At 49.9% G+C, this 23,752-nt stretch overlaps 1 protein-coding gene across 2 annotated transcripts in view; it reads left to right on the top strand.

Moving 5' to 3' along the window:
• The window catches only part of HVCN1 (hydrogen voltage gated channel 1), a 36,900-nt gene that overhangs the window by 6,925 nt on the left and 6,223 nt on the right, over positions 1 to 23,752 (top strand). For both annotated transcript variants that reach the window (XM_077747970.1, XM_077747972.1), the window contains 2 exons: positions 18,054 to 18,335; positions 22,776 to 22,874. In XM_077747970.1, the coding sequence (XP_077604096.1) occupies positions 18,054 to 18,335; positions 22,776 to 22,874 (381 nt within the window). The remainder of the gene's footprint in view (positions 1 to 18,053; positions 18,336 to 22,775; positions 22,875 to 23,752) is intronic.

Raw genomic sequence — 23,752 nt, 5'->3', positions numbered from 1 at the left:
CCGTGGTTTCAAAATGCTAGGCTGATAGTGAGCCTATAAGGGCCTTTTCCCTACTGCCCATGTTACCATTTTACACATAAAGGCACTTGCACAAGATCACACAGGTAGGAAGTGGCTCAAGTAGGATTTCACCCTGGCTTGTCTCCAAAGAGAATGCCTTGCTTCCTGTGTCATGAGACCATCCCAAACAGAGCTATCAAACTCTGTCCTTGATATCTGGATGCAGGTTTGTTGGGTTTGAAGGGACATCGGTTGTAAATGGTGAAGACAAGGTAGAAAGGAAATGTTGGCTTCCATTTCACCTGTTCACTAGGAGGTTCTGGGGGCCTGGCCAGGTAGAGCCATCAGGGCAGTGTTTGAAGCTCAGGGTGCAGCAGGGTGATGAGGGCAGGGTCCAGGAAGCAGGGCCATGAGATGACAATGACGACCGTCCTATATTTCATTAAATTGATGACCCCTTTAATTGTAAGGTGTTCAGATTTTAGGGCTGTTGACAGTGTAGTGGGGGAAATGTCCAGGGCTAGGATGCCACCAACTCTGATTTCAGAAATGTTGAAATCTGAGGAAAAACCTGGAGAAAATGTTCATCGTTGAGTTAGTGAAGCAGGGTGGCTTTCAAAAGTTGTGGTAATCACATGAGCACCATCTATGAGGTGCTCAGTCCGTGCTGGGCATGTGCAAAGGGCTTTCTGCGTATTTGGCTTTTTAATCCTCACAATAGCCCTGTGCATTAATTAAGTACCATTAATTCTTTCCCCCATCTTGCAGAAAGGGAAATTGAAGCCCAGCAAGGTTTAGCAATTTGCCCAGGGTCACAGAGCTGGCACGAGGTTCAAACCCATGCCGTCTGGCCGCCATGTCCTAATTACTGACTAGTGGTTGTGCCCCGTCTGTCTTTCAAACACAGTCTTGCCCGAAGACAGGATAGGTCTCCAGAGGGAGGAGCCTGAGGAAGGGCTCACCCCCAGCAGGAAGGGAGCAGGGAGTGGGGAGCACAGGGGCTACATGGGCTCCCTGAGGAGGATTCCTTCCCTCATTCATTCATTCACCCATTCACCTAACAAATGTGTATCAACACCAGCCATGTCCTGGCACCAACCATAGCTATCAGGCCGTAGCAGCCAAACTGAAGACACTGGTCTCTGCCCGCCGGTGGCTTCCTCTCTAGCTGAGCGACCCTTCTCAAGTCACAGCACTGAATGTGTGAAGGTGCATATGGGGTGAGCGGTACAGGAGAAGCCATGGTTAGTGTGGGCCCCTCACAGGCCACTGAGACCTCCCGATCTTCAGATCCGAGGCCTCCCGGACCTGACACCAGGCCTGAGGAGGAAGACCGTGTGCAGCGGCCAGAAGGTGGGGGGCCAGCTGGGGCAGCGTGGCGGGGGCCAGGACGTGCTCAGTCCGGAGAGACCTGACCAGGCCAGGCAGAGCCCAGGGGACACGGGAGGTACTGGTGGTGGTGCTAAGGACGGTGAGCAGGGCAGCCACCGATCGGGCCTGGACTTGGAAAAGCCTTTGTGGTGTCCTGTGGAGATGGTGGAAATGCCAGAAAGGGCGTGCAGGCAGCAAGGAGGGAGCCCTCCTGCGGGGAGCAGGGGGACACGCACTGGCCCTGGAGAGAAGCGAGCGGGTTGGGAGGGCTTTACGATCTCGGTGCCCAGCATCTGGGAAGGACGGAAGTGGCGTGTACACAGGACGTGGGGCTCATGTTCAGAGGAGGAAGTCCCCTTTCCTTTGGAGGGTCGTGGACGGTTCTGCAGAAGAGGCAGCCTTTGAGCTGGGCCTTGGAATTTGACCTTATGGGGTCCAAGGGAAAGGCATTTCCAGCAGAGGGAACAGCATCAAGAAGGGTCTGGAGGCAGGCTCATGTAAAGTTCCACAGAGCCAAGGGGAGTTGGAGGGTGAGGTGATGGTGAAGGTCCCTGAATGCCCAGCTGAGGACTCTGCACTTTGACCATGAAGAACCCTAGTTCTGGAGATTTGCTGTCGGTCTGGGAGATGCTAGCTTACCCCCTGTGCAAGCCAGCCTTGAATTGCTCTGTGGCTCCAGCGGGTAAGCCCCAGTGAGAACAGCTCAGGGCAAGACAGCCTGCGTTCCAGTCCGACATCTGTCCGTCCCTTGTGGGCTGTGTGACCAGTTTCCGTGCCAGCCTGAGCCTCTGTCTCTGCGGTCGTGAATGAGGTCGACAGTCATCACCACGTAGAGTTACAACCGTTCCTCATAAGGTGCTGGATGCATAGTGCCTGCCACCTGATAGCGAGGAGCTCCAGGATTCCAGTGATTGTTATCAGACAAGGGCAAATGGAAGCCATTCCTTCTTTCCTTCATTTGTAGTCCCTTTTAAATCCGGCAAACCAAAACAGCAAGTGGTTATGCTTGCTCAGTGCTGGTTATTTTGTAGTGGCACCTGTCCATACTGTTGTTCTGAACAAAATTCAGTAGTGTGTGTTGAGCATCATGAAAATGTTCATAACCAACCCTGGTCATCTCACGTAAGAGGAAATAACCCATGGAAAGAAAACTAATAGCACCATATTTCTTAGCACATAAGGTGCCATCGGTGATGGATGCACCATTATTTTATGTGTTACAAAGAAAATACTGCTATTTACTGTGACCTTACGTAGTAGAGCGTTGAAGCTGGTCAATTGTGAGACATTCAGATTTCAGGAATGTCGAAATATGAGAAAATACGGTCTTTGAATTGGTGATAAAAGTACTAAAAATGCGGAGCAATCAGTAAGTGCAATAGTGAGAGCATTAAGTTCTTGGTGAAGTTTTTGGCCATTAAAACATAAATCTGGAGCGCCTGGGTGGCTCAGTCAGTTAAGCAACCGGCCTTCCCATTTCAGCTCAGGTCACGATCTTACAGTCGTGGGATGCAGCCCTGCGTCAGGCTCCAGCTGGGTGTAGTGCCGCCTTAAGATTCTCTCTCTCCCTCTTCCTCTGCCCTGCACACACTCACTTGCTCACTCTCTTAAAAAAAAAAAAAAAGGCATAAATCTGATGCACATAACTAGAGGGAACAATAACATACGAGATTGTCTGTGGTCTCTGATTACGATTGTAGAAGAGACCTTAGGTGGACGATAAGTCCGTTGTATTAGGATGATCATGAATGTATTTCCTTTTGCTCATGTCTTCACAAGGCTAAAAGAAATAGATCTAGAGTAAAGGTCTGTTCGTTGGGGTGAATGACAGCAGATAAAGTGGGGGTAAGGGGTGTCCAGGGAATCTGAATGAAGCCAGGGAGCTGGTGGGATGGGGTGAGGGTTGAAGGCGCAGAAGCAGCAGGTGCACAGGACAGGGGTGCAGAACCAAGGACATGCTCTGGGGGGAGGACCATGACGACAATTCTTGGGGTGGAGGGAAATGACTCTGGGGAGGGGGGACAGAGGAGCCTTTTTGTCGTGACCCAGAGGCCAGTACGAGGGCTGGCCCCAGTGGCTGGCATTGTCAGGGGAAGATTGGGCCAGGACCACTTGTAGCACCTGAGCCTCTATTGATTCAGAGAAGAAGTTCCTCCAAGTAACTTACCCTTGTGGAGTTAACTCTTTGTGTGTGTGTGTGTGTGTGTGAGAAATGTGTTTATTTTGAGAGAGAGTGTGTGTGTGCATGAGCAAAGGAGGGTGGGGGGAGGAGAGAGAATCCCAAGTAGCATCTGTGTTGTCAGCGCAGAGCCCAGTGTGGGGCTTGAACCCACAAACCATGAGATGATGACTTTAGCTGAAGTCAGAAGCTTAACCAACTGAGCCTCCCAGGGGCCTCAGTTGTGGGTTTGGTTTGGTTTTGTTATTTTAGTTTTCAAGTTAGTTATCATACGGTGTAGTCTTGGCTTTGGGAGTAGAACCCCGTGATTCATCTCTTACATAGAACACCCAGTGCTCACGCCAACAAGTGCCCTCCTTAATGCCCGTCACCCATTTAACCCACCTCTCAACTGTGTTTTTAAAAAAATGTTGTAATAGAATTGCCTTGTCCAGCTGCCCTAGTGTTTGATCATGGTGGAAGGTAATGGTGTTGTGGGAACAACTGGGGGGGGTTTTAGCCCTGGTTCAGACCCGACTCGCTGCAGCCGGCTCTGCAGAGAGCCACCACTCTGTACCTCAGAGTTCCTCTTCTGTAAAATGGAAACAGAAACACTCCCTCTCAAGTTGTGGGGATCAAAGAAGCTGGTGCATGAGAAGCACTGAGCAGGGCCAGGCTGCAGCGCAGACTCAACCCACGGGAGCTGCTCCCTGGGTCCTGAGGAGGAGCTTCCTCAACCCCTTCTTCCACTCAGGTGATTGCGTGTCACCAGCCACATGTGGGGAGCCTGGGAGCCAGCGTGCTTGGAAATCGCTATAGCCCTTTGCTCATTTCTCATGAGCCAGAGGCACTGGGTTTATGGTGCACATTCTCAACTTTGGTCGCGCATGGGAGATCCCAGCACCCAGGCCACCTCCAGACCAATCACAGTCTTGGGGCCTGAGACCCAGGTATTGGGTTTGTTTTTTTTAAAGCTTCCAGGTGGTTCCAAAGTATAGCCATGGCTGAGAGCCACTGGTTAGTCTGTGGCTGGGTGGGGTCTCTCTCCAAGGGCCACTTCACATGAGGGGTGTCCTGAATCCTGTTTATCCCCAGCATCCAAAGCATCGCTAGGATGTTGGAGCCACAAATTTCCTGGATGCCTTGGTCTCACACTGGTGATAGGTCTTAATTTCTGGCTGAAAAACTGTTTTTTTTTTCTTTCTATGCTTTCGTTTTCTTTATGCTTTTGTAAACAACATGACTTCTGCTTCCCAGTGAACATGGCTGATGTCACAGACCTTGGACAGGCCTGTCTCCTCTCTGGCAATCCTCGTTTCCTTACCCCAGGGAAACAGACTGGGCTTGGCCTCCCCGTACCTGTATCTTTAACACTCAACCCATTGGTGACTCCTGCAATCGGTCGTTTAAGCAACAAAATAGAATAAAATGGAAAATACAAGGGTGCTCACACTCAGAAACTTGAGTGTCAGTTGTAGAACACGTGTGTGTGTGTGTGTGTGTGTGTGTGTGTCAGAGTGTACTAAAAGGCAGGATGTAAAATGTATTTTTCTCCTTGAGTAACACTTGGCTGAGCTCCCCGTGTGGCACTGAGCTCCTCGCAGCTGTGAGCCTGGTCTGCGCGGTGTTCATCAAAGAGATTGTGCAAGGGGCCCTGAGCCAGGCAGCCTGCGGCAGAATCCGAGCTCCGCTTCTCATTCTTGCTGGCCATGTGACCCGGGGCACATTGTCTGGCCTCTCTGTCCCCCGTGCCCTCCTGTTGACGGAGACCTCACGAGGTCCCTACCTCACGAGGTTGTTGCAGTGTGTTATTAGAGGACTTTGTACAGAGCTCAGAAATGGCAGATGCAGGGGCGCCTGGGTGGCTTAGTCGGTTAAGCGTCCGACTTTGCTTAGGTCATGATCTCGCGGTTCATGGGTTCGAGCCCCGTGTCGGGCTCTGTGCTGACTGCCAGCTCAGAGCCTGGAGCCTGTTTCAGAGTCTGTGACTCCCTCTCTCTCTGACCCTCCCCTGCTCATGCTGTCTCTCTCTCTCCTAGAAATAAATAAAACATTAAATTTTTTTAAAAAAAAAAGGCAGGTGGGGGTGGGGGGGAAGCGCTCACTGTGCATCACTGCTACCAGATGTTATTTCCCGCACCATCTCCACCCAGCCTCACCATCCTCTTCCCAGGTTGGCTGACCACTCTGTCAAGACAGGAGGGATCCTGACCCCACAGGAAAAGCAGAGAAGTGCTGCAGCCTTTCTAGGGGGACAGGGGGCCACCGGCCGGGCCCCTCGGCCCCTAAGCAGCAGCCCCCACAAGCGGGTCAGCCATCAGTGGTGGTTGTTTTTGCCAACCTCAGACTTCCTCCCCACCCTAGAGAAGGAAAAGCTGCCACGCTTATTTAAAGACTTCCCTGATTTTAAAAATAGGCATTCCTCTGAACACCAATCTCTGGGGGGTTGGGGGCGTGGCCCTGGGGTAGGTGACCTTTCTGCTGGAGGCCCTCCTGCCTCCCTCCCCAGAGGAGAGCTTTGCTCCAGGCATTCAGTCCACCATCTAGGTGTGTTCAGGCGTGGAGGGCCCAGATGGTCTCCCACACAGGACTCGCTCAGTTTCTCTGGTGGGGACAGTGTGAAGTGTCCCCTGGGAAGCCTCTTAGAGACTCAGGGCTTGAGGTTTCTGCTGGGGGCTGGTCAAGGAGGTACCTTCTGTCCAGCACTTAGAAAATTCCAGACTCCCTGAAGGAAAGCAAGTGTGCAACATAAACTGCGTTGTGTACACAAACGGTCTAGGCCCACTGAGCTGTTCTTAACAGTAAATGGTGGAACTCTTCAGGTGCCGGCCAAGGGCCAAGCAGGCCCTTTCTAAGGACAGCGGCCTCAAGCCTGTTCTGCACAGAGAGTGACAGGATTATCTTCTGAGTAGTGCTGTCTAGCTGCAGGTAGAGCTGTCATGTCCTCCACTGAGAGGTAGATGTGGGGCCAGGCGATGGCAGAGGGCGGGAGAAGGGGCGCCACTGGGCTTAGCGCTGAGTGGTCCGAGGGGGAGGGGAGGTAGGCCCTGGGGACAACTTCTCTGATCTTCCCTGAGTGTGTTTTAAGTACTCTGGACTGGAAAACAAGAGACCCAGGTACCCTTCTGGGACTATTCGTTGACTGGTGGCATTTGCCTTGTTGCAGGTCCTCAGTTTCCCCATCTGCTAAGGGAGGGAAGACAGCATCTCAAGACCTTATTTTCTACCTCTTACAAAATCATCGTCTTGTTGCTTTAAAATCAGCTTTTCCACCATATTTTCCGCTCATTAGAGCATTTTAGAAGGAGCAAACCTGGGAGACTTGAGTTCATATTTCTGGCTTTACCAATCACTTATGTTTGTTTTTAGGTATTCTGTTCCATTGTTTTGTTTCTTTTTTACTTTCTTTTTCTTTCTTTTTTTTTTTAAAGAGTGAGTGGAGGAGAAAGGCAGAGGGGGGAGAAAGATAGACAGAGTGGAGGAGAAAGGCAGAGGGGGGAGAAAGATAGACAGACAGACACCATCTTAAGCATGCTCCATGCTCAGCATGGAGCCCGAAGCAGAGCTCAATCCCACCACCTGGGATCATGACCTGAGCCTCAATCAAGAGTCGGTCACTCAACCATCTGAGCCACCTAGGCACCCCTGTTTTGATTTTCTTATTCAGGGATTCCAGTTATTTATTTGTGTGTGTGGTGTCATTATATATATTTATGACATCATTATTTATATTTATGTGTATATATATAGTGTCGTTCTTCCCCCTTCATTCATTACTCAATTCTTTGTAGGCGGGATCTCCCTCCAAAAATGGCGGGATTTCTCATGATTAAATCTAATAGAATACAATTTGAAAGTTTGTTTTCACCCTCCAACCCAAGCAGACTCCCTTCCCAAAGGGAACTATTTAGTTTGGGGTATTGATTTTGTCTGTCTTTAACAAAGATGGTGTCATACCATATGATACAGTCTGGCCTGCAACACGCTGCTTTTCCTTTGGATTTCATACAGATCAAGGACACCGTTCTGCATCCACGCTTCCAGGTACAAGGGCTCACTGCCGAGTGTGGGTCTGCCGTTGCGTGTTTAATGATGGACTTTGAGGTCATTTCCAGCTTTGGGCTGTTGTAGCAGGACTATTGGGAGCATCCGTGTGCTTGTGTGTGCGTCCCTTGTCACATCAAATTCTAGGCACATTTTCCGTTTTGATAGAAACCGGTTAAGGCTGATCCCCGCCTTCGCTCCCATGCCTGGCACACTGGAGATGCTCAAACATCTTTTCAAAAGATGACAGGACCTGTCCTGCTGCCCTTCTGAGAAGGGCGTACCCATTTACACGCCCCCGTCCCTTGCCCCCGTCATCCCGCCATGCCGTGCAACTGTGGGCAGTTGGTCCTCCCTCCCTGCATCTCAGTTTCCCCTTCTCTGGATTAGAGAGCCTGCTGTGCACCCCACCCCCTGCCCTGCTTCTCTCTCAGGATTGTGACAAGCAACGAGCAAGAGCAGAGGTGGGTGGAGATGGCCTGTAAGCCATGAGCAAAAGGAGGCAGCTGGTGCCAGAGTTGGCTGCAGAAACGGGCTTTCCCAGGTGCTTTCATGACCTCTGAGAGCCTGCTTTCTCCTTGGAGTCCAGGGTCATGGGGGGGGCCCATCAAGTAAAGTGGGGGGCACACCATCTGAGGCTGCCCGTCGTAGGCCGACTTGGACTCAGGCACATGCTCTCTGCATTCGCTTCCTAGAGCTGCTGTGATAATAGCCACACACTGGGTGGCTTAACACAGCTGAGACGTCTTCTCTCTATTCTGAAGCCTCCAAGTCTAAAATCAAGGTTATTGGCAGGGTCGGTTCCTTCTGGAAGCATTGAGGGAGCATCTGTTCCATGCTTTTCTGCCAGCTTCTGGGGGTTGCTGGCAATCTTTGGGATTGTTGGCTCGTAGATGCAGCACTCCGGTCTCTGCCTCCGTCCTCCCGTGGCCCCTCCCCCACTCGTCAGGACATCAGTCCTTGGATTTAGGGCCCACCCCAAATTCTGGTTGATTTCATCTCAAGACCCTTCATAGTTACACCTGTGAAGACCCATATTCCAAGTAAGGTTATATTCAGAGGTTCTAGGTGGACATGACTTTTGGGGCAGCCACAGTTCAGCCTGCTATACCGTCCTGGAAGGCAGATCTCCAGTCATTGGCTGCCTGCCTCTTTCTCGGCCTGTGTTCTAAAACACAGTTTCCGGGTCGTCACAGCCCAGGGGCAGATCATGGCTCTGCCATCTCCTAAGTTGTGACTTGGGACAAGCCACCTTCTTCAGCAAGACCCAAAATGATGGCCTGAACCTCAGAAGGTTGTTAGGAGTAAAATTAAGTAGTTCGTTTAAGGAACTTTAGTGGTATGTTAATATAATAAAACAACATAATAATTGAGAATAATAGATGTTACTGCTATTGTGTCTTACTGGAGTTTGGGGGGCAGGAGATATTGAATAATATACAAATCAGGTCCCCAGAAGTAGGCTCTGGGAGGGAGCAGGGAAATGGGGACTTAAGGGACATTGGGAGTCCCCCCAATTTCTTTTTAAAGTGCCTTTTTCTGTGATTGTTGGATGCCCGTGAAATAGGGACTCCCCCCCTCCCCCCCACAGATGGCAGCTTCAGAGCCTGTAAAAATAGATGTTCACAAGAACATTTTCTTTCTCTCCCTCTTCTAGGTCTGTTTCCCTCATTTCTCCCCCTCTCTCCCAGGTAGTAATCTTTCTGGTATGATCCTTGACATGTGTAAAAAAATAAGTAGGCAATACATTTACCTCTGAGGGGTAGCTCCTGCGGTTTGCTGTTAATTCATTTATTAAATAGTTAATCACACCCCTCCCTGTGATGGGGGGGGTGAGGGGGGAATGTGACCCCCCCCCAAGTTTGCAGACCAAAGCAGGACACAGACGACACAGGCCCCAGCACGAGTTAGCAAGTAACAGGACATGGAAACAGGAAGGACTCTCACCCAGCAGGTAGTGGCTCAGGAAGGCCTCCCTGGGGAGGTAAAATCTAGACACAGCTGTAAACCCTGAAAGAGCAATCACATGCGACAGACAAAAGATGGCCCAGATCGTGGGCACAGGCGCGTGGAGTTGTAGAGCCAGGGAGTGAGGTTTGTTCTAGGACCACAAGCATTGGCAGCAGCTGGGGTGTGGCGGAGGCAGGGGCCCGAGGAGACCGAGAGAGCCTTTTGCNGGGGGGGGGGAAGGTGGAGGAATGAAGGTCCTGGGGGAGGAGGCAGGTGAGTGCAAGGACACAACCGGGTTGTCACCACAGAAGGGGGACCCTGGCCATCGCTGTGTGGAGAAAGAACCAGGCAGAAGGCCAAGTGAGCAAGGAGGCCTGTGCAGATGTCTAGGCAAGGGGTGATGTCAGTTGGAGAGGGGAAGAGGGAGAGGAGCGAGAGCCGTGTTAGGAGGTTAGATTGCTGGGGCGCCTGGGGGGCTCAGTCGGTTGAGCGTCCGACTTCGGCTCAGGTCATGATCTCACAGTTCGTGGGTTCAAGCCCCGCGTTGGGCTCTGTGCTGACAGCTAACTCAGAGCCTGGAGCCTGTTTCGGATTCTGTATCTCCCTCTCTCTCTGACCCTCCCCTGCTCCCGCTGTTTCTCTCTCTCTCTCTCAGAAATAAATAAAACATTAAAAAAAAAAAAAAAAGCAGGGGGGAGGTCAGATTGCCAAGGATCAGGGAGGGAGAGGAGCCCAAGGTGATCTTTGGCTCTGGGCCTGGGCGGCAGGGTGGGTACGACACTATGCCCTAGGGGAACATAGAGGGAGTAGTGGATGGGGTGCAAGGGAGATAAATGGATTCAGTGTGGTCACAGCAAACTAACCTGGCAGGATGCCACACATCACACTGATTTGCACATGAGACTGATTTGCACGTGTTCTCAGTGTTGAGAACACAGGTGTGCTGAGGACTGCCAAAGGGGGAGGGTGGCCCTGCACCCGCACTGGGTTGGGTGTGGGGTCTAGGGGACTTCTGGTGGTGTGGGGGCAGGGCCATGGAAGCTGAGGAAGGTGGCCGGAGATGGGAGAAAAATCAAGAGGCGAGATCGTCAAACCGAAGCAAGTCAACAGTGTTGAGAGGATGCGGTCCGGTCCAGGTGGGAACCACGGTTGTGAGCTTTGCTCCAGGTGACCCTTGAGAGAGTTGTGTCAGGATAGGAGGGGCCAGCGGAGGTTAATGCAGGGGAGATGGAGATGGGCGTGTCCAGTGCCACGGACCCTACTGGGCTAGATTCTTGGGGTTGCCAGCGACAGAAACAACTCAATCTAGCTTAAGCCTGGAAGGGAATCTGTCGGTTTGTGTGACTGCAAAGTCTGGGGGTCACAGAGGCAGGCAGTGGGCCAGTGAGCAGAGAAGCGAACTACCCCCGGCCACGGATGATGTCCAAGGGGCAGAAATGAGCATTTGGGTCCCTGAAGGGGAAGGATAGTGGGCATTCATGGAGGGGCTGCTCCAGGCCGGGGCCTCAGGCTCATGCTCGCTGTAGCTCACTGAGGCAGCCCTCCTATCTGCCCAGGCAGGGTGTGGAGGAGCCCAAGAGCCCCAAGTGGGTGGTGAAAAGTTGCCGAAGCCCACAGCATTTTCATGATCAGCGATATCTTTGACCTTTTCTGAAACTCCTGCTTTTGGTATGTCGTGCTTTTGACTTAAAACCAGAGTTGTTTTCTGCTCTGCTGGGTGCCATAAATATTTTCATCCCAAATTACAGAAAGTTGCTTTTTACTGGTCGCAAGGTTTCAGAAAGAAAAATTCTGTCTCCTGTAAAATATAAATGCGGTTTTTGCAAAGCACCCCAAGGCTCCCATCATGCTGAGAAAACTAGCCCCGGAGGTTTCTGTCTACCAGGTGAGGTGTTTTAGGGGGAAATCATGCCAGTAGCTGCCCAGAGGGCTTCAGGACGGCCGTGGAGCTGGCCCTTGGCAATGGAGGGAGGGTCTGGGCTGAGATGAGTGACAGCCCAACATGGGAGACAGGGTACCAGTGTCCTCGGCTAGCAGATGGTGGGCTTCTCCTCCCAGTCAGGTGTCACATGAGACTCTGGGGACACAGGCCTTCCGTTTATGGGACTTAACTGCTACCGTGGAAAGAGGAGTCATAGATAAATGGCCACACACACAAAATTCTGATTAGAAACTCTCATGAGGCTCTCTCAAAAGAAAAGAATATAAGGAGAGGCTATAAAATTGAGAAGGGGTCTGATTTAGATTTTGGGGGCCAAGGAGGGCCTCTCCAAGGAAGGGACGTTTCAGCTGAGACTTCAAACATGAGTCAAAGTGAGCCAAGCTCAGAGTTGGAAGAAGAGTAGTCCAGGCTGAGGGAAGATGCTGTGTGAAGACCAGGCGTGGGGAGAATGCAGAGGGCTGGGGGACAGAAGGGCTGCAAGACTGGGCACATCATCAGAAGGATCTTTAATTTTGTTTAAAAATTTTTATTTTTTTAACGTTTATTAACTTATTAAGAGAGACAGAATGTGAGTGGGGGAGGGGCGGAGGGAAGGAGACACAGAATCTGAAACAGTCTCCAGGCTCCGAACTGTCAGCACACAGTCTCATGCGGGACTTGAACTCACAAACCGTGAGATCATGACCTGAGCTAAAGTCAGATGATTAACTGACTGAGCCCCCCAGGCGCCCCTGTTTTAAAATTTTTTTAATTTTTTTTTTTTTTTTAAAGAGAGAGAGTGTGTGCAGATGGGGGAGGGTGGGCAGAGAGGGAGGGAGACATAGAATCCAAGGCAGGCTTTGGGCTCTGAGCTGTCAGCACAGAGCCTGATGCAGGACCCCAACCCACGAACCGTGAGATCATGACCTGAGTTGAAGTCAGACACTTAGCTGACTGAGCCACCCAGACACTCCTAATGTTTTATTTATATTGAGAGAGAGTGCGAGCCAGGGAGAGGCAGAGAGAGAGAGGGAGGGAGAGAGGATCCCAAGCAGGCTCCACGCTGTCAGTACAGAGCTGTATGTGGGACTCAGTCTCTCGAACCGTGAGATCATGACCTGAGCCAAAATCAAGAGTTGGACGCCTAACCAAGTGAACCATCCGCGTGCCCCAGGATCTTGGAATTTTATCCAAAAAGCAGGGGGCAGGGATAGGATCAGGTACTAAGATCAGGGGTGAGGGTTTATGAGGCCTGCTTGGGCTGCAGGTTGGAGAATGCATTAGAAGAACTAAGTCCCGGGAGAGAAATTCTTAAGGGAAGTGTTGCAGTCTTTGGGATGAAGGCTTGGACTGAGGAGAAGGAAGAAATGAACATACGTGGGGACAGGAAAGCCACACAGGCTCCGAGATTGTGGATGCGGTAAGAGTCAGAAGGTTCACTCTCAGGAGGCTATGCAGCGGACTAAGTTCTCCTTGGACCTCTTCGTATCTGAGAAGTCTCAAATCGGGAGCTCCTGAGGCACCCGAACCATATGGGAGACTTAGCCACCTGGAGTCAGAGTGGGGAGATCAGACTGGTTAATCCCTTCGGACTCTAACCTTTTCTGAGCTCGTGAAACCTTCCATGAAAAAGTCTGAATATGCATCAAAGGTGTAGTGTTAGAGATCGTTTGATTTTACTTTGAAAAGTGTAAAAATATAAGAGAATAAAAATACTGTTGAGTACTTATATAATCCTCATCCTGAATTGACAGCTGTTAACATTTTGTCATATTTTCCTCAAATCTTTTTGTAATTTAAAAAGATGTTCGGAGGCACCTGGGTGGCTCAGTCGGTTGAGCATCCAACTCTTGATTTCGGTCATGATCCCAGGGTTGGGGGATGGATCCCCATTTCGGGCTCCACACTGAGCATGGAGCCTGCTTAAGACTCTCTCCCCCTCTGCTCCTCTCCCCTGCTCGCATACTCTATAAAATAAAAAAATTTAAAATAAAATAATAAAAAGATGTTTTTCATAGGGCATTCAAATGCTTTTTGAACCCTTCCGTTTTTAACCCTACGTCTCCCTGAGGGCAACCACCATCATGAGTTGAGTATCTCCTTCTAGTTCATTAGTTTTATGTTTGTTCTCCTCAGTGTTCAGTAAGTTTCTTGGATCTACATGTTTATACTTTTCCATCAAATTTGGAAATTTTTTCAGTCATTATTTCTCCAAATATTTTTCTGTCCTAAGCTCCTTCTCCTTTTGGTGCTCTACGTACATGCATATTAGACCACCTGACACTGTCCCTGAGGCACTGGGGGTTTTTTTCCCTGACTTTTTTCTCACCATGTTTCCCCTTGATATTTTCTATTGCTCTGTCTTTAAATTCACTTATCTTTCATCCTGCATTATCCAATCAGCTTTGAGCCCATTTGGATTTTTTTAAGTAGTTTCCATTTCTCTATTAAGATTCTATATTTGGGGGCACCTGGGTGGCTCAGTCAGTTAAGCATCTGACTCTTGATTTCAGCTCAGGTCATGATCTCGTAGTTCATGAGATAGAGCCCCATGTCAGGCTCTGCACTGACAGCGCGGAGCCTGCTTGGGATTCTCTTTCTGTTCCTCTCTCTCTGCCCCTTTCCTATTCCCACTTGCACATGTGCTCATGTGCTCTCCCTCTCTCTCTGTCTCTCTCCCTCCCTCACGTTCTCTCTCAGAATAAATAAACTGAAGAATTTTTTTAAAGATTCTGCATTTCTTCATTAAGCTCCTGTTGTCTTTGAAATCCTTAACATATTTATAATAGCCATTTATAAGTCTTTGCTGGCCAATTCTATCATCTCGGTCCATTTCGAGCTAATACAATGTTTCTACTGGTTATGGGCCACATTTTTCTGTAATTTTTTATTGTATGCTGTCCATTTATAAATGCTACATTGTTAAGTGTATTTTGTTGTCCTCTCTAATAGAATTTGAGTTTTGTTCCAGTAGGCAGTCCTTTACCTGGGGAATCTGCTGAATCTTTTCAAGGCTGCTGCTTAAGTGTATCTGGGACAGGTCTAAGGTGGTTCTTACTGTAGAGCTTTTCTGGAATTTCTTCTGAATGCCCAGAGTCTTCAACAAGATCTGTACTCTGGATATTTGGAACTCACACATCTTCCAGCCCAGCTTTGGATCATCTCTGGCAGCTTTTTAGCTGTGGAGAATTCAGCCAAATTTGGATTTTTGGCGCTCCTTCTCTGTAGAGCTTCCTTTTCTTGGGTACTTTGCCATGCAAATTATTGAGGGCGGGGGGAGGCTCAATAGCCTTGAATGATAATCTTTGCTGCCACAGTCCAGAAAGTAACTCTAGGCAGGAAGAGAGGTGGTTGTGGGGTTCACCTAATCTCTCAGGGATCACCATAAATTTCATGTATTTTACCCAGTTTTATAGGTTTTTTGTTTGTTTGTTTTTTTGTTGTTTTTTTTTTATGGCAAGAGGCCTAATCTGTTACTGGTTACTCTGTCATGACCAGAAGCAGAAATCCCATTCTTTTGTATGTTTGCCCTCCCACTTTTTTTAAATGTTTGCTTATTTTTGAGACAGAGACAGAGTGTGAGCCCAGGGGAGGGGCAGAAAGAGAGGGAGACACAGAATCTGAAGCAGGCTCCAGGCTCTGAGCTGTCAGCACAGAGTCCAACGCAGGGCTCAAACCCACAAATTGTGAGATCCTGACCCGAGCCGAAGTTGGACACTTAACTGACTGAGCCACCCAGGCGCCCCTACCCTACACTCCCATTTTTACACATTTCCAAAACAGCATATAGTAATATTTTGCGTGTATTTTTAAATTTTATGTAAGTGGTATTATATTCATATTCTATATCTTTCTTTTAAACTCAATATATGTTTAAAGATATACCCACATTTCTGTGTTTGTTCAGTCCCTTAAACATTTGAGTGTTTTCAAGTGTGTATTACGCACAAGACACTGGGTATGCCATTTGCACAAGATGGAAAAAGTTCAATTTTTATGGAGCTTAGGGTCTGGGGAGGTAGGCAGATAATACACAGGTAGACATATATATATGTATATATATATATATACGTGTATATATATATATATGCGCATATATATGTATATATATATGTATATATATATGTATATATATGTGTGTGTATATATATATATTATATATATATATAATGTCGCCAGTAAGTGCAATAAAGGGAAGTGAAGCAAGGTAAGTGGACACAGTGTGTCTGGCGAAGGGCAACCAGGCAAAGTCTCAGTGGAGGTGATATTTAAGCAGAAGCCTGACCTAAGTGAAGGTGTGAGACATGTAGATGTCTAGGGGAAGACATTTCCCGGGAGAGGGCCTGAGTGCATTGAAAAAAAGCATTTGAGAGTTTTAAGGAAGGTCATGAAGTGATCTTGTTTATGTTTGAGAAAGCCCTTTCCAGTTGCTGTGTGGAGAACGGATGTTGGGAGCAGGCGGGAGGCTGCTGAGGTAATCTAGGCAAGAAAAGGCAACAAATGATGGGGAGAAGTGGTCTTCCTTGGAAAGTTAGTTTACAGGCAATGCCAACAAACTTTTCTGTTGGCTAAGTATTGAATGAAGAGGAAGACATTTAAAGAGTGAAGCCAAAGGCCTAAGGATGCCATTGTCCTAAGGAGTTAGACAAATAAAATGCCGTAACCTGGGTTGGGGACGTTTGGGTGGCAAATGAATAATTCTGCCTTGAACTTTCTGGGGATAAGATAGTTCTTAGATAACTAAGGGTGGTGTCCCTCGTTGAGATGGGGATTGGAGCTAGTGTTTACGTACGATCAGCGTACCGATGGCCTGAAAGCTGCGCCGCTAACCAAGAAGCCCTAGGAACTGAGTACAGAGAAGAGAGGTGGTCGTAGGCCCGAGCCATGGAAATGTCAATTCTTAAATGTAAGGTCTTCCTCTTCTGGAATCCAGCGGGAGAGACTGGTAAGAAGTAACCACCGGGGCGGGAGGAAAACCAGGAGAATATGGAATCCCAGAAGCCAGTGAAAGAAGTGAGGGAGGGAGAGACCTACCGCGCTTAGTGCTGCCAAGCGAGTATATGGACGTCATCAGGCACCTATAGAAATGTGGTTTGTTCGTTTTAATTGCTGTGAGGTATTCCATCATGAGAATGGAGAAGGCTCATTCCTCTGTCTCCCACCATTTAGGTGAATGTTTGCAGTGAACGTTCTTGAGCAGATCATTGATTTGAGCACACATGGGGGAGTTTCCCTTTGGAGCCTTTCTAGGGATGGAATCGCTAGATTATTAGAAGGATATGCACCATTTCTGCTTGACAAAACAGTGCCACATTGCTTCCCACAATGGTGGTGCCAGTGTCCATGCCCATGTTCAGTGTTCAAGAGCCACCCCTTGAGGGGCAGAGGGGCAAGAGAGTATCAGCAGGGGAGAGGGGCAGAGGGAGAGAGAGAATCTCAAGCAGGCTTCGTGCACAGAGTGGAGCCCAGTGCAGGTCTTGATCCCACACCCTGGAATCATGAACTGGGCTGAAATCCACAGTTGGACACCCAGCTGACTGAGCCACCCGGGTGCCCAAAATAGATTTGAATTTTGATGAATCAAATCTATCTGTTTCCTTTGTCTTGTGTCTTACTTAAGCAACCTTTTTCCCTATTTGAAAATCATAAAGACACTTCCCTGTATTTTGTTTTGAGACTTTTAAAGTTTTTTAAAAAAATTATAAATGTTCTGGTTAATGCATCTAAAATTTATTCTGTGTAGGGTGTGAGGTAGGGATCTTTTATGTTTGCTTCCTCTCGTGAAGGCCAGGTCTTCTGCCCTGTCCAGTCTCTTCCCTCAGATCTGCACTGCTGCCGCCATCGCACCCAGTTTCCTACAGGGTATGGGTCTGGTTGTTGCTAATCCACTGGTCATAGTGCACACTCTTGGACTCACGCCTGAAAGTTTTCATTCTTGAACTTCAAAAGAAATTTGCTATCTGGTAGGGTAAGCTGGGCAAAGGGAGGAGGATCTTTTGGTTTTTTGGCCCTGATGTCATTTGTCTTTAAACAGCTGTCCATAGGTGCACTTAAAACAGCACTGGCTGAACTTAGGAAAAAGCTCTTTGCCACTCACATTTCAAGAACTAATCTGTGGCATAAAGGGGGGGCCTCACTTTTCCGTGAAACTCTGGGTACTTTTACTTTTGGCTTTCCACACCCCTGCCCCGCCAACTCTCACCTCCGGTTTTTCAGGTGGTGATGTCTCTGAACTATGGGGCCACTCTTCCGGTATTTACACGTGGTGGGTATTTTGTGACTGAGCTGTGGTACCAATTTCATTGGTTACTGCCAACCAGACCATAGTGACAGGCCTGACGGGTTCTGGGGTTTCCTGTTGCCTCATCGGCACTGAGACCCTGGATTCCAAAAATAAAAGCACAAGAAACCACCGTGACCTCACGGTCTCTGCGTGCACTGTGCTCTGAGCGCTGGGACTGTTTCCCCCCAATACCATCCCCCCCACCGCGGCCTGGCCCAGCCTGGGCCCTGCTCCCCGCCAGAGCACCGTGGGATCTAAGTGGCCTGGACAGGCTCTGAGGGCCGCCCCCCCCACCTGAGAGCTTGCTCGCTGTCCCCTCTCTCCAGGCCGTCTCCCGCAGGGCCAGAGTGGCTCCAGCTGAGAGGATGAGCAAGTTCTTGAAGCACTTCACCGTCGTTGGGGACGATTACCATGCCTGGAACATCAACTACAAGAAATGGGAGAATGAGGAGGACGAGGAGGAGGAGGAGGAGCAGCCACCGCCAACCCCTGCCTCTGGCGAGGAGGGCAGAGCTGCCGACCCGACTGCAGCCCCTGCCCCGGCACCCAGGCCCCCCCTAGACTTCAGGACCACATTGAGGAAGCTGTTCAGCTCCCACAGGTTTCAGGTAGGTGGGCAGGGACCCAAGATGCCTGGGGTGGGGCAGAGCCATCAGCCAAGAGTCACGAGGCCAAGGTGGGGACCCGTCTCCGCCACCGTACGCCTGCTGAATGCTCACCATGTGTCGGGTGCCCCGTCCAGCGTGGGGCAGATTCCGTGTTGTCAGGGATAAAAGAAGTCACAACGCAAAGTCAGCTAAAGGTACACAAAATGTAGTATGTCCCTATTCGGCCACGAGGAAGGAGGAGGCACAGACACCTGCTACAACGTGGATGAGCCTTGACAACGTGGTACTCAGTGAAGGGAGCCAGACACAAAGACCACACAGTGCATGATTCCATTTATGTGAACTGTTCAAAGTCGGCAAATCTGTAGAGACAGGCAGCATATTGGTGGTTCCAAGTTGGAGGGAGGGTGGAATGGCAACGGGCTGCTTCCTGGATACAGGTTTCCATTTGGGGTGATAAAAACGTTCCAGAACTCCATAGTGGTGATGGCTGCACCGCCTTGTGAATGTGCTAAATGCCCCTGCACTGTAAGCCGACTTTAAAATGGTTCACATGTTATGGTAGATTTTAGCTTATGCAGATTTTACGATGTATACACAAAAAGTAAACTAACAGGTAAGCGTTGGAGGCAGAAAAACGTTCTGCATTCATTCGGCAAATATTGAGTGTGTGCCCTGAGTTGCACGAGGCCGAGACAGTCCCGCGTCCCACAGACACATCACCATGGGGGCTTCAGTCTCTTATTTTGTGGAGCGATCTGCAGAGTGTGGCCCGCGGCTGCCGTTGGGGTGCGGTTAGGAGAGAACATGAGAGGGAGAGGTGGACTTAAGAGCAAAGTGTCTGTTGGCATCTTCTGACTTTGAAGGACAAGTGCAGGTTGAGTCTGGCTGGCCCCGTCTCAGCCCCCAGCCCTGAAGTGGGCAAGCAGTGTCTGGAAACACGTTCTGAGAGCCCAGAGCAAACGGAGGCCCAGGGACCCCAGGGAAGCACGCAGCCCCTTGTCAGCCCAGGTCCTGCAATGGAGCCATTTCGGGGACCTTGTTGCAGGGGCCCTACACCCAGATAAACCAGCGCCTCCCTGGAGCTGACTTCCCTCCTGGAAGCAGAAACAGCCCTTACCTCTCCCATCACTGCCTTTGTTCCAGGGTAAAACAGGAAAAAAAAATTTAGAGAGACGAAGCAGGACAAACAGCCCAGCAAGCCTCGCAGTTCAGCTCTTTTCTCTGTGGCTGTGACAGGAAAGGAAACGTGGTATTAAGTTGTTGGGGTTGAAATCCCAAACCCTCAATTTCAGGAGCGGAAGGAAGGAGGCAGTTTCCCTCCAGCTGCAAGGGGGCACCCTGGCCCTCCCAGCTCCGGGAGGGCCTCCATCTCCTGAGGGGGCCCCAGGGCTGGCCCCCTGTGCCAGGAACCCTAAGGACACTCCTACAGAGAAGCCTGATGTGACTTACTCATTCACTGGACAGTCACTTCTCAAGCCCCGTGTCCCAGGGGTCCAGCAGCAAGCGTGGCACATACATTCCTGTCCTTATTCTTGGGGGGCCCACGGCCTGTGGAGAGGCAGGCACTCCAGGAACCATCACCCAGATTGATGCTGATTATGGGGGAAGGGAAGCCCTTGGTAAGAAGAGAAGGGGGCTCCCAGACCTCCTGGGGGCAGGCAGCCACCTGACCCAGGATTGGGTGTCAGAAGACATGTAGTGGAGGAGGTGACCTTTCAGGTGACACCTGAAGCTTAGGCAGGGCCGAGCTCTGTGACTGGGGAGGGGAGGGGCTTTTCAGGCCCTTTCCTGTTTGCAGAGGGCCAAAGACAGGAAAGGATCTGTCCTGTCCCCGGCATTGAGAAGGGTCCACATTGCCTTACGTGTAGCAAGTAAAGGGATAACTTGGCAAGAAAGGAGGTGCTGGAAGGTCATCTGTGGGCAATGGGCAGCCCTAGAAAGTCTGAATGTGTGGGTGGGAGTGACACAACTAGATTTGTGGAGAGGCTCAGGGAGACCACCACGGAGTGGGGATACCAGTTGAGGGGTTTGATTATTGCATGAATCTGTGGGCAAGAGGATTCTGGAATCCGTTTCTTGGGTGCATTCTCTACCCGTTCCCATGGGTTGAAGCAGCCTAGGTGACCGAATATATAGTGAATATATAGTTAATTGCCATCACTTTTCACACCGGATGATACAAGCAAGGGAAGAAAGAATATAGGGTGTGTTGGGCCTCTGTGGAATCCATGGGTGGACAGGGTAGCTGAGCCGGGGAGGACAATGTGAAGGTCAAGGAGCTTCACTTTATTACCTGCTCACTGTGGCCGGGCCCTGTGCCTTACAAGCACCCTTCACATGACCTCATGTAATGCTCCCTCTGTCATTCTAGGGTGTAAAACGTGGTCAACCCCATTTTCCCCTAGGGTATGCTGAAGCTTAGAGTTAACACTTGAGAGATGTGCCCAAGGTCTAGGCTAATGCCCAGGGCTGGCGGCCCCGCAGCCTGCACTCTCACCACGGCCGTCTTTACCCCATCTGGGTTTGGAATCTACCAGCTTCCCTGAACTCTCAGCTTTTCTCTTTGTGACCTGACTCCCCTAAGAAATAGCACTGCCCTTGTGAAGTGACCATTTCAGGGTCTGGGGATTTGTCACAACGGTCAGGATTGGGGCCCAGACATTGTAGTTTTGTGACCTTGGGTCTGTCTCCCCTTTTTTAATTGAAGAGAAATTCACATAAGTTAATCATTTTATTATTTTTAAGTTTATTTATTTTGAGAGAGTGTGCACGCCAGATGGGGGGAGAGAGAGAGAGAGAGAGAGAGAGAGAGAGAGACTTCAAAGCAGGCTCCACCCTGACACAGTGTAGAGCCCAATGCAAGGCTTGAACTTACTGTGAGATCATGACCCGAGCTGAAGTCAGGAGTCCTTCGCTTAACTGACTGGACTGAACCAGCCAGGCACCCCTAAAGTTAATCATTTTAAAGTGAACAGTTCAGTGGCATTTCATGTATTCACAATGTTGTGCAACCCCCACCACTGTCTGCTTCCAGAATGTTTTCATCACCCCAAAAGGAGACCCAGTGCCCACTAAGCAATAGCCCCGTGGCCCCTGGGGACCGCTGATCTGCTTTCTGTCTGTACGGATTTGTCTGTTCAGGACTCTTCATATGAATGGATGCAGACAACATGTGGTCTGGGCGTCCTCCTCCTTTCTCAGCATCGCGTCTTCTCCGTCACTCACGCTGTAGCGTGTCAGTGCTGCTTCCTTGTTATGGCCGAATATTCAGTCGTCTTTTAATGTCTCTGTGCCTTGGTTTTAGACCAGATGAGCTCTCACATCCCTTCAGCTCTAAAATAAAACCAAGGATGAAGAAAGAAAGAAGGGAAAGGAAAAACAATCCACCAGAGGCCAGAATCTTTATTTGAGCTACTGAATTTAAATATGTGTGAAAACTTCATCACAAAGCAGTTTGTGAAAGCAACTTTGATAGTAAACCATGTCATCAAACACTTTAATTACTGAAATAATTAGCTACAGGCTGAAATGAAATAAAATACGAAAAGGTTTACTAGTCCATTCTTACACAGGCCTGTTTAGTTTCAGCCCGAAACTGCAGGCACAGCCAAGACAATGGCAGATGGACTTGTGGGATCTACCTGAGAACGAAGATGTGGGAAGCAGGGCCCTGAGGGAGGCCAGGGAGGGCCCACAATTCCCAAGGGAAGAGAGGGGTCACACAGTGTCCTTTGGGTTTCCTCCCATTGCTGCCATTTCTACTGCCAGACACTGCTGCCATTTCACCCCCAGCCTGCCCTTGGAGCCCTCACCAGCGTCATGGCTGCCTCCGTCACCATGCCCCCCACCCCGGCCGTGGGAGCGCACCCTTACTGCACCGTTTTCACGGAGCCCACGAGATGGTCCTTCTCACACCACTCTCCTCAGTCCCCAGGAGACCCAGGACTCCCACTGCCCTCCGCCCCCCAACGAGCACACACGAACTGGGCCAACTATCTGTGGCTCCGGACGGAAGCTATTTTATGTGTCCCATGGACATCACTGTAATCCAATTGCCTAAAGCAGGGAGTCCCTGGAGGGCCTTCCATGACTCGGATCTGTGAGGCAGATCTTTTTAATTATTTATCGAACATCTGGTCTGGGCATACCTTGGCAAGGGGATCTCTAGAAACAATAAAATTACAACTTAAGAAACATTTTTTTGCCATCTAGGAATCAGCAGTTTGGCTTGAGACCTGCTGAGAAACAGTGAATGAATACGGAGACCAGTGGTGACTGAGTGTCACTCAGCCGCCCAGAGAAGCTCCANGCGGGCAACAGGCCTGGAAGGCGCTTGGCTGTGGGCAGCAGCGTCCCATCCTTGGCATCTTTACCCAGGATGGTCTCCCCTAGATGTCTCCAGCCTAATGGTTTCGTGCACCTTCGCTTGGTCTGCAGGTTATCATCATTTGTCTGGTCATCCTGGACGCCCTCCTGGTGCTCGCTGAGCTCATTCTGGACCTGAAGATCATCAAGGCTGACGAGAACACCGTCAAGGTAGTGTGTCAGCAGCCCTTTAATACGGCTCAATTCTGTTACCCTTCCTGCCGCGGGCAGAGTGGGAAAGACAGCACCCGCTGGGAGCTGCAAGTCCTTAACAGAGTAGGTTGACTGGGTGCTTTTAACCAAAGAGCAGAGAAAATATCTTTGTTTCCAAACTACAGAAAGCATTGACTACAAGCAGGAAACCTTTTCGTGTGACGGCTCGAGTCTTGAGTGGTGCTCGACCGCTGAGCAGGAGCCTGCCACTGCTTCTAGAGGGAGGATCTGACCGAGAGAGGGATACTGTCCCATCTTTAGGGGCAGAGCACCTATTTCTCTGCCTGCCAACTTTCTGACGCGGTCCCCAGGCTGGAGATGTGCCCACTGTTTACTCCCCAGTTCACAGCTGCTGCCTGAGCCCGTCCCAGACATTCGTCCAGCCTTCCCAAGGCAGCTGCTAGCTTTTCTCCTGTGGCCAGCCTGAGTCCTTCCACAGATGGAGGAATATTTTTCCTCTCCCTCTAAGCACAATCAGTGACATAACTGCTGTACTCACCATCTTGTGACTTTTTCTTCAACTTTTTATTATGTAAAATGGCAAATAAACATTTTGCTGTATTTGTTTTCTCTCTATATATATATATCCACAAACACACCCATGTATTTTTGACCATTTGAAAGTAAGTTAGACATCAGGGCACTTGGGTGGCTTAGTCGGTTAAGCGTCCGACTTTTGCTTAGGTCATGATCTCGCGGTTCGTGGGTTCGAGCCCCGCGTCGGGCTCTGTGCTGACTGCCAGCTCAGAGCCTGGAACCTGTTTCAGTCTGTGACTCCCTCTCTCTCTGACCCTCCTCTGCTCACGCTGTCTCTCTCTCTCTCCTAGAAATAAATA

Source organism: Crocuta crocuta, unplaced genomic scaffold (genome assembly GCF_008692635.1).
Source record: "Crocuta crocuta isolate KB4526 unplaced genomic scaffold, BGI_CrCroc_1.0 scaffold29, whole genome shotgun sequence".
Taxonomy (NCBI): Eukaryota; Metazoa; Chordata; class Mammalia; order Carnivora; family Hyaenidae; genus Crocuta; species Crocuta crocuta.
The sequence above is the reverse complement of the archived record's forward strand: the minus strand, read 5'-3'. Positions and strand labels throughout refer to the sequence as shown.